Here is a 17,880-nt window from a genome sequence, read left to right on the forward strand (position 1 = left end):
AATATAGAATTAGAAAAGTCCATTTAATATTAATGCTAATAGCTCAATAATTGAGTTTAAAAACATAATATTTTGGCACACAAGATGTTAATGATTTTTTTGGGATATTTCTTATTAATTTCTTATTTAAAACTTCATTAATATTTAACATTTCTATTTTTAATTGTAACGGAGGAGGGGGGGGGGTCCACATCACCTTTGATAAGAAATCCTCTTTTTGCTTTTGCGAATTAAAAGATAAAATTCAGAACTTTTGTTAAACTAAAATTTTAGGTTCTTCCTGAATTCAACACTTGTTAAGAATAATCCGGCGGTTGTTGAGGAGGAGATTGCTATCCACCTCTCTACCGGACAAGGAGAGTGATGAGAAGGTAAATATATTCGGCGAGGTGGGGACGGCAATATTGCCACCTCTGGATCATTGATTAAATATGTGAACAGTCCCTTAAAGTATAATTTTATTCAGGCTCCCTCCCCTCCCTCCTTTATTCAGGCTCCCTCCCCTCCCTGCTCTATTCAGGCTCCCTCTATTCAGGCTCCCTCGCCTCCCTGCTCTGATCAAGAACTCTGTGATCCTGACACCCTTGTGCCCATTGATGATACTGTTAATGAAATATCAATTTCAGGTAAAATAAAACATTATAGAACTGTAATCCCCTGACTTTAACTTCTGATTAAAGATGGCCAAACTGTAACAACATTATAGAACTGTAATTACCTGACTTTAACTTCTGCATAAACATATCTAACCGTAACAAACACTATCAAACCTTGATTCCTTGACTTTAACTTCTGTTAATAGATGGCTAAACTGTAACAACATTATTGAACCTTGATCCACTGACTTTAACTTCTGATTAAAGATGGCTAAACTGTAACAACATTATACTATCAAACCTTGATTCCTTGACTTTAACTTCTGTTAATAGATGGCTAAACTGTAACAACATTATTGAACCTTGATCCCCTGATTTTAACTTCTGATTAAAGATGGCTAAACTGTAACAACATTATTGAACCTTGATCCCCTGACTTTAACTTCTGATTAAAGATGGCTAAACTGTAACAACAGTATTGAACCTTGATCCACTGACTTTAACTTCTTTTTAAAGATGGCTAAACTGTAGCAAACATTATTGAACCTTGATCCCCTGAATTTAACTCTTGTCTAAAGATGGCTAAATAGTTACAAGCATTATGGAACCTTTATTCTTTGACTTTAATTTCTGTGTAAACCCGGCTAAACCAACATCATTGAACCTATATTCCCTGACTTTTACTTCCGCCTGTAGTCGGCCAAACTTTTTGCAATTAGAGCGTTGAACACTTTATTGATTAATTCAAAGCACAGTTTTAAAGTTAGCATCAAAAAGTAGTTTTTAACAAAAGCGACGAACATTTTCTGTTTATCAGGCTTATCACCCGATTAACAGAGGAATATTGTAATAGAAAATTTAGAAAATAGCCGGGAGGGATTATGAAAAAGTACAAATAGGAAAATAACACATTTACGCTGTAAGAACTTGTAGTACGATGCGGACCATTCTTTCTGGAAGTATTTCTTGGTTTTTATTCAATTCAGTTAAATCAGGCATTTACAAACTCAAGTTTCTATTCGATTGTGGAAATAATGTTGAATGTAATTTTTGTGCTTGTCACATACATTGAGGGAGGTTGAACGATTATATCTTAATTGTCTCAAGGATGATTAATAAACATAGCCATTGCCGAGCTCCAATATTTCAAGAATATTATTAAATCATTTGCTTTGATTTTACGTTTTTTTTGAAAATAATATTTCTTTTTTTCCAACAGAGGAATCCGTTTAATGCCTTGTGAAACTGGATCCTAACTTTAATAAAAGGAAGAATTGAAGTACTCTGTTTATATCGTCAAGGATTTGTCTGTAAATGTTTTTCTTTTATAAACACAACAATACACAAACATTGTACGCCTCAATTAGAGGTAGCTGGGAATCATATTTAAAATCAATTCACGTTTTATTTTTGTTATATGTTCGTAGTTTTTTAACTTATTTAAAGAATGTGATAGAAAAAAATATCTAATATAATCTTCTCCATAATCCATCAGATTCAGAAATAGCATAAAGGGAAAATACATTTAAAACTTTTTTAACCTATATTTTAGTGCCAAATCTGGCGGATCGGAATATGAATATAATACGACCTATTATAGAATATAACAGGTAAAGATAAAATATTTAAAGTTATAAATAATTTTCAACATATTGGAAAGATTATAATTTCTACAACTTGAATAACGTTTTTCTAAAGATTAACTTTCTCATAAAAGGAAAAAGTAACTTTTAGTAACCTTGGCAGCGCTGGGTTCCCAAGCTAGTTATATATATATATGATTTTATATATGATTTCCCCTGAAGATCATAGTTTTCACTTTACCCTTTTCATCAAGGCAAAGGACATTTTTCGGTTACCAGAGGGAAAATTACTTTATTTTCCCAAATTTGGCCAATTTGTAAAAATAATAAATTCAATTTGAATTTATTTATCTTTCCCTTTAGGATTTAAAGCCACAAAAGATTCTAAAGAAAATATTTACTCAAAATATTTTATTCTTTAAAAGTTAAGCCGTGGAAATAAGCTAAATTGGATTTGTTAACCCTATAAAGGCTGGGGGGTCTGAATCTATGTGTAGCCTGTGGGGGCGTTTGGCGCCCCCCCCCCCTCCCAAGAAAAAGCCTTAGAGAATAGCCATAGGGTTGAAATACATGTCCATAGCCCAAGATTTTCAAGGCCAGCTCAAAGAAAAGAAATAGACCGATAACTTTATAGTTTGGGTGGTAGGGAGAGTTAAAAAAACTCCCAAAAAAGGGTAAAAAAAATAATAAAATATTTTTTTGTTTTTAACAAATATTAAAGTGTGACACATGTTTCTACATGCAATTTTCATGGGCTTTTCAAAAATCTGTAGTTTTAGTCGCAAAAAAGTTATGGGCTATTTTAGTTTTTTTCACAGACCGGACTTTTTTTTCACCTTGTACCCTACCCTATAACAAAAAAAATATGTTTTTTGACAAAAATCCTTAAAATTAGTACCAACATTTCACGGTCAAAAATAAGAGTGCTAACACAAAAAACTCTGGGGGGGCGCCAAACGCCCCCCTCCAGCCTGTTTAGGGTTAAAACTACTAATCTAATCCCTATATCTTTGCAACCTAATGAGGTAAACTCTTTAATATTTCAAACTTAGATAATATCTACGGTGCACGACATTGGGTTAAAAAGGATTAGAATATCAGAGTTTGTGGCAAAAACTCAGTTCCTTTACATCGGAACCCAATTTAAGGCCCTAACAAGTCAGAAAAAGGATGAATTAAGAAATTTGAAATCAAAATTTATGCAAAAAATGTAACTTTTACTCCATATTCTCAATTTTTCATAAATTTGAAGCAAAAAAAAGTCGAGAATAAAATTACTGGAAAATTTTTACTTTTACACTTGATTCCCCTCATGCCCAATCTTATCTTGAACTTTTAAGAAGTTTTCTGAAAAGGATTTCTGATTGGATCTTTTAGAATTCTTTTCTTACAACAAGTGTTTAAACTCACGAAGCGCTTCAAAACAAAGATAATGGGAGGATAGTTTGTAATAGTTAAATTAGGTTCGAAAGTTAGAACGTATTCTTATCTCGTTAATATTGATATTATAATTATTAGAGATTAATAACATTGAATCTGGCTATAATATCATTTCATTTCTATATCTAGGCCTATAGGTCTATATCTAGGTCTATGTCTATGGTCTATATCTAGGTCTATATCGGAGAACGAGGGTGTAGAGCAGCGTGCCAAAGAAGAACGAGCGCTAAAGGAAAAAAAAATTACAAAAAAACGTCAAACTGATTTTACAGTGTGTCCCACTAAACTGATTTTACAGTGTGTCCCAATAAACTGATTGTACAGTGCGTCCTAATAAACATACTTTCTAATTCGAATCGCATTGGTACGGTCCCCAAATGTGGAAAAATAACATTTTAAATCATATTTCAAAATTATGATATTTTGTTGGCCATTGTAAAAAAAAATAGTGAAAAAAAGAAAAAACGCAAAGAAGTGAAAACTAAAATGTCAAATCAAATATCAGATTAAAATTGTGAAAAACAATATCAAAATATTACACGTGCAACTTTTGCTATTTTGACAATAGTTTTCTAAAACTGATTTGAGTCTTTGCCACAAACTCGGATTTGATTATCCATATATCTTTGCAACCCAATATCGTAAACCTTAGATAATGTTAAATAGAACTTTATAAACTGTGAATTCTTTTAGACCTAATAATCAAAGTTTGAAATATCGAAGGTTTACATCATCAGGTTGCAAAGGTAAAGAGATTACAAAATTTGAGTTTGTGGCAAAATGATTTTTCTTTATATAGTTTTTGAAATACTTGATAATCATTTTTTTCCCCTAAAGGTGAAAAACGAACGCAGGATGAGTAATCGTCAGAAATTATTAGGTAACCATAGAAATTTAGTGACTTTTGTATATGACATGGGAGTAGGTTGATAACTTGATTATAAACACAATAACTTTGTTCGTTTTCTTATTGAAGAACTAGTTCAGCAGATTCTTAAAACATACTTTGTGTATCCTAGAAACGGTACAGTAGATGCTTAAAACGTCCTTTTTCAGTCATGAAACTGTACAGCAGATACTGAAACATCTTGAGATCCTAGAAACGGTACAGTAGATACTTAAAACGTCCTTTTTCAGCCATGAAACTGTACAGCAGGTACTTGAAACATCTTGAGATCCTAGAAACGGTACAGTAGATACTCAAAACGTCCTTTTTCAGTCATGAAACTGTACAGCAGATAATTGAAACATCTTGAGATCCTAGAAACGGTACAGCAGATACATAAAACATCCTTTTTCAGCCATGAAACGGTACTGCAGATACTTGAAACATCTTGAGATCCTAGAAACGGTACAGCAGATACTTAAAACATCCTTTTTCAGCCATGAAACGGTACAGCAGATACTTGAAACATCTTGAGATCCTAGAAACCGTACAGTAGATACTTAAAACGTCCTTTTTCAGCCATGAAACTGTACATCAGATACTTGAAACATCTTGAGATCCTAGAAACCGTACAGCAAATACATAAAACATCCTTTTTCAGCCATGAAACGGTACAGCAGATACTTGAAACATCTTGAGATCCTAGAAACGGTACAGCAGATACATAAAACATCCTTTTTCAGCCATGAAACGATACAGCAGATACTTGAAACGTCCTGAGATCCTAAAAATGGTAGAGCAGTTACTTAAAACTTCCTTTTTCAGCCATGAAACGGTACATCAGATACTTGAAACGTCCTGAGATCCTAGAAACGGTACAGCAGTTACTTAAAATGTCCTTTTTCAGTCATGAAACGGTACAGCAGATACATGAAACATCTTGAGATCCTAGAAACAGTACAGCAGTTACTTAAAACGTCCTTTTTCAGCCATGAAACGGTACATCAGATACTTTAAACATCTTGAGATCCTAGAAACGGTACAGCAGATACATAAAACATCCTTTTTCAGCGTTGAAACGGTACAGCAGATTCATGAAACGTCCTGAGATCCTAGAAACGGTACAGCAGTTACTTAAAACGTCCTTTTTCAGTCATGAAACGGTACAGCAGATACATGAAACAGCTTGAGATCCTAGAAACGGTACAGCAGATACATAAAACATCCTTTTTCAGCCATGAAACGGTACTGCAGATACTTGAAACATCTTGAGATCCTAGAAACGGTACAGCAGATACATAAAACATCCTTTTTCAGCCATGAAACGGTACAGCAGATACTTGAAGCATCCTTTTTTAGCCATGAAACGGTACAGAAGATACATAATGATAAAACATCCTTTTTCAGCCATGAAGCGGTACAGCATATACTTGAAGCATCCTTTTTTAGCCATGAAACGGTACAGCAGATACATAAAACATCCTTTTTCAGCCATGAAAGGGAACAGCGGATACTTGAAACGTCCTGAGATCCTAGAAACAGTACAGCAGATACTTAAAACATCCTTTTTCAGCCATGAAACGGTACAGCGGATACTTGAAACGTCCTGAGATCTTGGAAACAGTCTATAGTGTAGAGGTAAGGGAAAAATAACTTAACCAGAGATGTTTTGCCTCAAACTTTATAAAAAGTCATTTTCTCAAAATTTCCCAATATTACAATTTCCCATTGCCACACCTCCCAAATATAAATAACAGTTCCAAAAATGGAAACTTCCCAAACTCTTCCATGTGTATGAAAATAATATATTGAAAATTTTTTTATTACATCAGTAGATTGTGAACAAAATTTGAATATTCAAAGTAGAATTATCTCTTTTCGTCTTAACGGAGTGCATAAATTATTTTATCAAATTTTGAGTGTACTTGTAAGGTGAACAGAACTAAAAAGGAAGATAAAAAATAGAAAAATTAATTTTTAAAAATACAAATTTTCAATTTTACTAATCCATAAAGTTCTGAAAATTGTGCAGAAAGAAAATTGTTCCAAGTTCTCCATTTACTGCAAGTATTCTTCAGAAGCCCTCTTATCCCTTTATCCTATTCGAATTTGTGGAAAAGCCTGAGATTTAATTTGTGTGAAAACTACGTGCTTTGGATTTAAAAAGTTTTTAGAGCAGTGAGAAAATGTAATAATTTAATGGGGTTTAAAGGAACAGTTTGCAAAAAAACGAAGCTTAAAGGGCCGTCGTGTTGTTGGAATTTAATTTGACCCTCCACTCTATTATGCCGGTCCATTAGCGCCTGATCCAATCAGGGTTCAGTCATGTGTTTGTTATTTATTCTCAACCAATAGAAATTGCGTGGCGGTAACATCTATCTTTCTATCTAGCTCATTATCCAATCAGAGATAAATCCTAATGTCGGCGCTATAACAGTAAATGGAAATATTTACTTCTACTGAAACTATAGTGCTTCCATTTAAAGAAAAGGGCATTCTCTATTCACAAAGCTATCCTGGAAACCTTTATATCATCAAAATTGTGTGGATAACAATTCTGATAATTGCTACATTGTTTTCCTGCAGTATAATGTGCACAAGTCACTTTTGAATATAAAGAAATACTCAAATACTCATATTTTTATACATGGGGTATCTAATTCATATTCATGGGTACCGTTATTTATCGAAAATAAATCCAGGCTCACTTTCGTAGTTTACAAACCTTAAAGCTTTCATCTTCAAAATTGCATTTAAATAATTTCCAGTTTTTTTGGTAAATATGTCATTTAAAAATCACATCTTATTCCTGTCTGCCGAGTTCATCACCACCGGATCCAATCAGGATTCAGTCATGTGTTTGTTGTTTATTCAGAACTTCGCTATAAAATTGTAATAAATAGTATGGCGGTAACATATATCTTTCTCATTATCCAATTAGAGTTATGAATCCTTCAGCCGGCGCTATCAGTAAAAAGAAATATTTACGTCTACTGAAACTGTATCTGATCGGATCTATAAGAGTACGATATCATAAGAGCTTAATGCTTTTAACTAGTAACGCACATCAAAATTTTATTCCAATATATAAAGTTTATAATTTGTGTTTTGATAAAATTTGTTGAGGGTTGGAATTTATATTGATATAGTAGATTTATGGCTGGTTCGAGACTCCGTGTCAGCAAACAAGAATATTTAATTTATCAAGTTCATCATATTTTATATCCTCTCTTCCACATAACATTCAAAACCTAATATCAAACCATACATTTAGAAGAAACAAAAAACATCCGCGCCAGTACAGTACAGTACTAACTTATAGACGAAAGTGAATAAAGGACTAGTAGTCTACAACTTTTACTGTCGTCATCCATCAATGAGCTTGGCCCACTTTAGTATACAATAGTAAACAATATATAGTACAAACATTTATCTCCCGGCTGGTGAATTTATTTTGATACAATGCATACAAATACATTGCCAGAAGAAATATTAACGCTGTGGTCCACCCTTCACGCACCTCTGTCTCTTTAGTAAAAGTAAATTCAACCTTTATGAAGCATAAAGTCTGACCGCGTCAACCTTGTTGCACCAGCTAGTCCTGACCATAGAGCTCAGTAAAGTACAAACTGGGAACGGGAAGGTTGACCCGGCTCGGAAATTCAAATGAACTACGGCTGCCCGTGGTTTCTTTAGTGCTGAAAACTGTTGATATTTCGAACAGGAGTAGCTAAGTACAATAATGCCAGGTTCACTTAGTCCTAGGAGTCCTAGCCGGGTATTCTCTTTGTGAGCCCTACTGCTTGTAAATCACAAATGTATTGGATCATATAATTTAGTTTCCAAGCAAAGTTGGGTTTCCTAAACCTAGTGCATTTTTTAATATCATAGCACTGCCAGCGTTTGTATAAGTTTATACAGTGCGCCCTCAGCTAGCCTACACTCCTGTATACCGAGTCCATTAGCGCCTGATCCAATCAGGGTTCAGTCATGTGTTTGTTGTCTATTCTGAACCAATTGAAAAAGTATGGCGGTAACATCTATCTTTCTATCTATCTCATTTTCTAATAAGAGTTATGAATCCTTCAATCGGCGCTATCAGTAAAAATAAATATTTACTTCAACTGAAACTATGCTATACAGTGCCTAATATTTACTTCTACTGAAACTATACTATACAGTGCCTTATATTTACTTCTACTGAAACTATACTATACAGTGCCTAATATTTACTTCTACTGAAACTATACTATACAGTGCCTAATATGCCATTTTTAAAGAATTTGTTTGCGTAAAAGCGAAGAGGACTCTGATATGATAATTGTTAAGGAGGACTGTACAGAAGCTGGTAAACCTGGAGAGGTATCCGCAGAAAACTCTCAGGTGAACGTTGTGATTATCTCACCTCAAACTAATCCATATCTTTAAGATCTGTGGCCGAATTTAAAGAATTTGAGCGGCGGTTTAAATTTAGGCCGCGGCTTAAATATGGTTGGTTACACTTGAAATTGTATCAAATGTTTCAAGATTTAAGCCGGCGCTTAATTTAAACTGGGTTTTGACAGATTTAAACGGCGGCTCAAATTCTTTTGATTTTAAAGAATTATTCTATAGATCAAACCAAGATAAAAGATCACTGTTTTCAAATAAAAAATTAGGTATTTGCTTAAATAAATTAGATATTCCAAGTCTGTGAACAAAGTCCCATTCTTTGTGGGTAACATTTTATTCATTTCCTATTGGAAAATGTAATTGAACAAATTTTTTATAGTTGGAGATAAAGTTCCAGACTTGAAATTTATGTCTTGTTTTAAAATTGAAAATTTTCCAGACCGTGGGTTAAACAGCATAAAAATAATGTAGAGGGCTGTCCGCCGTTAATTCGGTAATCACCGTTATTTAATTTGACGAGAGAGATATTACCCTTTAACGATCACATCATTCGGAAAATGAACGAAAATTTTTAGAAAATCTTCATAAAACAATTCTTGAATACAATCGTAAACGATCACCAGCTTTCAAAAATCAAGAAAAAACGGCCCAAATTTTCTAATAACTATATTTTTGTAACCTGATGGTGCGAAGCTTTAAATTTTCAACTGAACCTTTTGATTAAAAGAATTTTTAGTTTTAAATAATAAATAAATACAACATCGGTGTGTTAAGCAATAGGGTTTAGAAAACCAGAGTTTGTGGCAAAAAATCAATTTATTTTTGTTCAAGTCAATCGTATTCAGCCCCCTCTTCATCATACATATAATTAAGTTGAATAAGATTAGAATATAGAAAAGTTATCGACCGAAAACAGAGACTAGCTTTCTTGTTCTATATTACAGTGGGTCTAACTAAACACGACAAATATAAACGACTAAGCACAATATTTTGAAAAAATAAATATATTTACATTACTCTTAAACAAGCATCCTTCAAGAGTAAAGAACAGAATAGAAGAAAAGACGACCTACAAAGAATGTTGATTGGGAAACCCTCTTTTTATCTTGTATTCTTACATCATATACCTTGTAATCAAATACACTGATTGGGATTCCTATAAGGATTACGTTAGAGAAGGAAAAGAAAAAAAGTATCAGAAAACAGAATATCTAATGTATAAGGTTAGGCAGTACACTTTTTTCTCTAACTTCCAAAATTATATAATAAGAGTCTAAAGTTAAAGAATGAGCTAAACTATAGCTATAGTTTAAAAAGTTCTGAAAAATAATGAGTTGCGATTTAAATATTAACCTTTCTCAATTTTGCCCTGAAGATAAATTTAAATTTCCCGGGGAAAATATGAACCAATCAGATAACGGGAAAATATGAACCAATCAAATTACGGGAAAATATGAACCAATCAGATTACGGGAAAATATGAACCAATCAGATTACGGGAATTACAGAGATTAGGGATCGACAGAGATGATGCAACATCAGCTGTTTCATAATTTCTAATTTCTTTACAAAACTGCAGCGCAAAAAATAGCAAAATATATTTCAAATTAGGTAAACGATGTATGACGGGAAAATAACAAAATATATTTCAAATTAGGTACACGATGTATGACGGGAAAATAACAAAATATATTTCAAATTAGGTACACGATGTATGACGGGAAAATATATATATTTCAAATTAGGTACACGATGTATGACGGGAAAATATATATATTTCAAATTAGGTACACGATGTATGACGGGAAAATATATATATATTTCAAATTAGGTACACGATGTATGACGGGAAAATAACAAAATATATTTCAAATTAGGTACACGATGTATGACGGGAAAATAACAAAATATATTTCAAATTAGGTACACGATGTATGACGGGAAAAGATATATTTCAAATTAGGTACACGATGTATGACGGGAAAAGATACAAAATATATTTCAAATTAGGTACACGATGTATGACGGGAAAAATAACAAAATATATTTCAAATTAGGTACACGATGTATGACGGGAAAAGATAACAAAATATATTTCAAATTAGGTACACGATGTATGACGGGAAAAGATACAAAATAAATTTCAAATTAGGTACACGATGTATGACCGGAAAATAACAAAATATATTTCAAATTAGGTACACGATGTATGACGGGAAAATATATTTCAAATTAGGTACACGATGTATGACGGGAAAATAACAAAATATATTTCAAATTAGGTACACGATGTATGACGGGAAAAGATTTGTAAACTTAAATCCTCAGATTAAATCCTTTTCACGAATTTAAATATCGCAAAATGTATTGCAATCAAATTTTTTTTTAATTTGTTTACAGAGGATTCATAAAGTGGTTCCACCAAATTATTTATAAAGACTTCCCAGAAAGACTTCAAGACTTATGATTATCAAAAATATCAGAAATCCACAAAAAAATCTTGAATTTTCCGGAAAATTTTTTTTTTACATTTTGCTTACTTATTTTATCATATTTAATTTTTTTGTAGAATATGTTTCTTTTAAAACGAATCTATTTTTGTAGAATTTTGTCTTCAGACTTTACTCCTTGGTTTTCCTTTAACCAAAGTTTTATCAGAAGCTTATTTTTACTTTGTTTAGATCAATAAAAAAGTTTCTAAACCTCTTGATGATGAGGCTGGGGGGGGGGGAGATCATTTTCCCAAGTTTTCTTCGGTAAATGTTCAGAAGGCTTTTAATCATTCATAACTCTATATAGAGGAAGAAAACATCTTGAACATATGTTTCATGGTACTTTTTAAGCTTGATAGGGTTATTCACGATCGATGATGCTTTAATAAAGACCTCTAACTCTGTAAAAAAAACGGATAATAGGATGAGAGAAATCCTTAAATATAATTGGTGAGAACCAAGAAAGATTTACCGGGAAACCCCATATCTATTTTTAAGTTTGTAATACAGTTTCTGGGACTGTTATCTTTCTCACAATAGACCTTTTAAGTGTACCATCGAAGAAAATATTTACAACCTAGAACGGTTACAGCCTCTTGCAAGCCGGAAAAATGTATCATTTATTCTAAGAAAAATTAGAAGTGGATCACCACAACCTGCTTCGGGGAGGGAGCGCCAGGAGTCTTTGCCAAAATTTCCTAAATCACTCCTGTATGCCCTCCACTCTAGTATGACGAGTCCATTCGGGTTGGATCCAATATGGGTTCAGTCATGTGTTTGTTGTCTATTCTGAACCAACTGAAATAGTATGGCGGCAACATCTATCTTTCTATCTATCTAATTATCCAATAAGAGATGAATCCTTCAATCGGCGCTATCAGTAAATGAAAATATTTACTTTTACTGAAACTATAGTGTATAGGTCTCAAAATATTTCTAAAAATTCCCTACAATACTGCACTATCTCAGCTCAACTACCATGTCTAGACAGACACTCCCTTTAATGGAAATTAAAACTCCCGAGAAATTCCAAAATAAACCCAAAGGAATTGAGCCTTTGTCACAAACTCAAAACTTCTACTATCTATATCTTTGCAATCCGATTATGTAAACCTTTAATATTTCAAACTATGATTATTTGATCTAACACAATCAATAGTTTGAAATATCAAAGGTTTACGACATGGGGTCGAAAGATAAAGGAATTAGAATATCAGAGTTTGTGTCAAAGACTCAAATCTTTTAAAACTTAATTTTCAAGTCACTATGAACAGTTTTAAGGTTAGCGGGATTTGATGAAAATTGTTGCTAACCACAAAAGGAATGGCAATTTTACCAAAATGATTTGAGTCTTTGCCACAAACTCTGATTTTCTAATCCCTATCCTTTCAACCCAATGTCGTAGACCATTGATATTTTAAACTATGAATTCTGTTAGATCAAATAATCTAGGTTTGAAATAATAAAGATTTACAACATCAGGGTTCAAAGATACAGAGATAAGAAAATTTGAGTTAGTGGCAAAGACACAATTCATTTTTCTGAGTCCCTTTTCAAAACATTGCTCTATCTAGGAGCAAGAGGCAGAGCCTGAACAAGAGCAGGAGCAAGAACAAGAGCAGAAAGAGGAAACAAGAGGAGGATTGAGGAAGTTTAGAATTGACAGTGATATTACAGACTATGATTACTCAACAGACAGTGAATCCTTACGATTCTTTTTCTCTGAAACCGATCCTTCAGGTGTGTTTATATAACTTTTTATTAAGTTACCGATATGTATCTAAATAATTCGAAAATTCTTTTAACATTTTTTCTATTTTCAAACCTCATTCAATTCCATATTTATTGTAATACAGAATGTAACACCTCTGTATCAAGTGTTTAGGTTGTAATGCAGGATGTAACACCTCGTATCAAGTGTTTAGGTTGTAATACAGGATGTAACACCTCTGTATCAAGTGTTTAGGTTGTAATACAGGATGTAACACCTCTGTATCAAGTGTTTAGGTTGTAATACAGGATGTAACACCTCTGTATCAAGTGTTGAGGTTGTAATACAGGATGTAACACCTCTGCATCAAGTGTTTAGGTTGTAATACAGGATGTAACACCTCTGTATCAAGTGTTTAGGTTGTAATACAGGATGTAACACCTCTGTATCAAGTGTTGAGGTTGTAATACAGGATGTAACACCTCTGCATCAAGTGTTTAGGTTGTAATACAGGATGTAACACCTCTGTATCAAGTGTTTAGGTTGTAATACAGGATGTAACACCTCTGTTTAGGTTGTTATTCTGTATGTGACACATGTGTTTAAAGTGCAATGGTTGTAAGAAAGGGTGCAACACCTCTGTATAAAGTGTATAATCTACTGTTTAGGTTGTAATACAGGGTGTAATACGTCTGAGCTGTGTTCCCGAAGGAGTAGCTGTGGATCCCAACCCAACCTACTGGATGTAGGCAAGGATGGAACTGAGGATTCAAGTAAATCGAGGTACAATATTTTATTGTTCAACGCTCGCGATTTAAAAACTTCGGCTTAAGCCGTATTTCCTTAAACCCGACTTTAAGACCCAATCTGAACCCCAACTCTGACGACAGCTTGTGTCACGTGATTGACAGCTGCAAGATCTTCGGCTCGACTTTAGGAGTTAGGCTCAATGAAAATAAAACCGACCTTGATTGATTTTAGTGGAGAATAAGGTTCAATGTTGAGCCTTGTTCTAAAGAACCCGGAATGCGCCAATTCCTATCATGAAAATCCGCCAAAAAGAATGAATATTCAACCGGTTTTTTGGACTCAACTCTGTGGAAAATAAGATGCAGATTGAATCCGAAAGCTCAAGCCGTAAATAAAGCCCAACGACAGCTTAGACCCGCCGTCTTTTCCCGAATTTTTTAAATCGCGGGCTTAGAAAAGAACGAAAAAAGATCCTCCAAAAACTTGAAACTTAAGATGAGAAATCACTTTTTGTCCAGCCTTAGTTTTGCCTAAAGGATATAAACCATGTTAGAAGTTTTGAAGGTTGGGATTAAGTTTTTACGATGAAAACCAAGCTTGAAGTATTGGATTTATTTCAAATATTTTTAGAATTTGAATTTTCTCATAATACATTTTATATATTTATGCATTTACATGTAGCACAAAGTAAAATTTGCGCAAAAAGACGGAAATGAAATAGATTTTATTCTTTTTCTATATTTCTATTTATATATATTTTACTATTTTGTGATTTATAACTTTTAATATAAGTTCTTACACATATGTTAACAGCACTAAAATATTTTATTTTCATTTTGTTTTACCTTTATGACCGGAGGCCGTTATTGGCTTTAAACGGAAAAAAGAACTTCTTGTAGAAAAAAACCGTAACTAAATACATTAAAATATAAAACTTTCAGATTTCATCTTTTTTAACATTAAACAAAAAAATAAATATTTTAGTACTGCACCTTCTTAAAAGGTGCTAAAAATAAACAATATTGCGTTCCTTCCACAACAAAATAAATCAAGTTTAATGCAAAAAAGTTAAAATTTATTTTTTTGGCACCACTTATCAAACAAAGTATAGCAAAAATTGCGTAAGTTTTTTTACAATTTTTCGAATTTTAGATCAATGGAAGACCTGCGTGGAAAGCTAAAACAGCAGCCCCACCCTCTGCCGGAGATGAAAGCGATTGACCGGCGCCGGCGCATGTTCCAACAACATACCAGCGTGTCATTAGACTGTAATGACAAGTAAACATGACATGCCTTACAGAGAAGCATAATTTGTTTCCCTATGCCAATGACATGCTGATGCACTAATTGACATGCTAATCTACTAATTGACATGCTAATGATGAATAACGAAAATACTGGTTAACAATTTTGTATTCTTAATTTGTTCCAAATGTTACCCTTCCCGTTCGGGATTTAATTTCTTTACATCCCTTTATTTTAGTTGATTTTCCATACATCACCAAAGTTAAACTTAAAACCTTGAGTTCAAAAGTTTGAGTTCATTAGATGTGGCTAAGCTACTAAAAGTTTAGTTTCAATTAAGTGACATGTATTGTTTTTCAACTTTAAAGGGACTATAGGCGTAATTTCAAGTGACTCTCCATACAAAAAAACAACGGTATCTTCCACTTTTTTGATCAGATAAAAGTTGAAAGGGTACCTTTGTAAATCGATCATTGCCATCATTGCAATGTAGGGTCAATTGAAATTAGTCTACAGTCCCTTTAATTAATTTTATCTGATAGCCGCAAATAATATTTTTTTACTTACTTTTAGAAACTTCAATCTTTTTTTTCTTTATCATCATATTAGGGTTTGTTTATAATATTAAACTGTGATGTATTACAATCAGGAACCAGGCCTATCTAAATATACTTTGTTTGTCCGTTTGCGTGTCCAATAGACGACAATTAACAACTGAAACGATCGGGCAAAATTTTTTGCGTAAATGACTAGAGAAATGTTACGGATGGTAAAGATGAAAAAATGTTCCCGAAAAAAATGCCAACATTTATTGTTGTTGAAAATGCGCCAATTTTGAAAACGAAATACCCGAAAAAAGAAGCAATTAAAAGATAAAATTGTTAATGTAAATAAACATCGATTAGAAACAGTTATTTTACATGCCAGATCCGTTCTATCCTGTTTCCAATCGTTTACAGTTTTGGATACAACTTGTTCCTGTGGTTTTAATATGTGTATAGAAATCCTTCCACCATAGAATAGGTCTAACACCAACCCCCTCTCCCCTCCCTCCCCTCCCTTCCCTCCCTCCCCTCCCTTTGATTGAAGAGTAGTTTTTTTTCTTAATGGTTTAACTATCAGACAGTTTTAAAGTAGAACCAATTTATTCATATAATTCTATTCGAATCTGAATAAAGATAAACCTAAACTAAATTTTACTGCATACATATATGATATCATTCATTCTGGATTTAACTTTTGGGTTTTAATGCAATTAATGATAATTTAAAAATTTAGATTATCTGAAAACTAACTTTTTCTTAATTACAATTTAATCATGAACAATATACAATGAAAATCTTAGATAGAACAAATAATGACTTATTTTCTAAAAAGAAATGTTTTAAACAAACACTTTTGTATACGATTCTTCTGCTTATACCCAAACTTTATTCACCCCTTCAAATTTTGTAAAATAAAGGAACAATACAATTTTGTAAAATAAAGGAACAATACAATTTTGTAAAATAAAGGAACAATACAATTTTGTAAAATAAAGTAACAATTCAATTTTGTAAAATAAAGGAACAATACAATTTTGTAAAAGTAAGGAACAATACAATTTGTAAAATAAAGGAACAATACAATTTTGCAAAATAAAGGAACAATACAATTTTGTAAAATAAAGGAACAATACAATTTTGTAAAATAAAGTAACAATTTAATTTTGTAAAATAAAGGAACAATACAATTTTGTAAAATAAAGTAACAATAAAATTTTGTAAAAGTAAGGAACAATACAATTTTCTAAAATAAAGGAACAATACAATTTTCCAAAATAAAGGAACGAACAATTCAATTTTGTAAAATAAAGGAATAATACGATTTTCTAAAAGGAAGGAACAATGTAATTTTGCAAAATAAAGAAACAATACATTTTGTAAAATAAAGGAAAACAATTCAATTTTGTAAAATGAAGAAACAATACAATTTTGTAAAAGTAAGGAACAATACAATTTTGTAAAATAAAGTAACAATACAATTTTGTTAAAGTAAGGAACAATACAATTTTGTGTAATAAAGGAACCATACAATTTTCCCAAATAAAGGAAAAATAAAGGAACAATGTAATTTTGCAAAAAAAGGAACAATACAATTTTGCAAAGAAAAGGAACAATACAAATTTGCAAAATAAAGGAACAATACATTTTTGTAAAATAAAGGAACAATACAATTTTTCAAAATAAAGGAACAATGTAATTTTGTTAAATAAATAAAATACAATTTTGCAAAATTTTGTTAATAATGTTGGTGAAATGACGGTAAAAGAAGGAGCAATGAAATTTTTTAAAATAAAGGAACAATACAGTTTTACAAAATTAAGGAAAATTTTAAAATTTTGTAAACAAAGGAGAATACAATAAATATAATGTTCTTTTTTAGAGTATACTGTACTTTATAAATTTTACTTTACTAAGGAGTATACTGTAAATCGTACAGCAAACTGTACATTGTAAAGAAAACTGTACATTGTAGAGTAAACTGTACATTGTAGAGTAAACTGTACATTGTAGAGTAAAATGTACATTATAGAGTAAAATGTACATTGTAGAGCAGAGTAGAGTAAACTGTACATTGTTGAATAAACTGTACATTGTAGAGTAAACTGTACATTGTAGAGTAAACTGTTCATTATAGAGTAAAATGTACATTGTAGAGCAGAGTAGAGTAAACTGTACATTGTAGAGCAGAGTAGAGTAAACTGTTCATTATAGAGCATACTGTACATTGTAGAGCTCACTAC

General features: G+C 32.2%; 1 protein-coding gene across 1 annotated transcript; it reads left to right on the forward strand.

Annotated features, from left to right (window-relative positions):
• The first annotated feature begins 305 nt into the window (after positions 1-305).
• On the forward strand, positions 306-16,533 carry LOC111705328 (uncharacterized). Its single transcript, XM_023477827.1, has 10 exons — positions 306-371; positions 536-626; positions 2,149-2,206; positions 3,794-3,851; positions 4,457-4,499; positions 6,079-6,143; positions 8,835-8,888; positions 12,964-13,129; positions 13,769-13,883; positions 15,003-16,533. Exons 3-10 carry the CDS (start codon positions 2,172-2,174, stop codon positions 15,130-15,132), a joined length of 666 nt encoding a protein of 221 aa, XP_023333595.1. The 5' UTR covers positions 306-371; positions 536-626; positions 2,149-2,171; the 3' UTR covers positions 15,133-16,533.
• The last annotated feature ends 1,347 nt before the right edge of the window (positions 16,534-17,880 follow it).

This window comes from Eurytemora carolleeae, unplaced genomic scaffold (assembly GCF_000591075.1).
Source record: "Eurytemora carolleeae unplaced genomic scaffold, Eaff_2.0 scaffold635, whole genome shotgun sequence".
Classification (NCBI taxonomy): Eukaryota; Metazoa; Arthropoda; class Copepoda; order Calanoida; family Temoridae; genus Eurytemora; species Eurytemora carolleeae.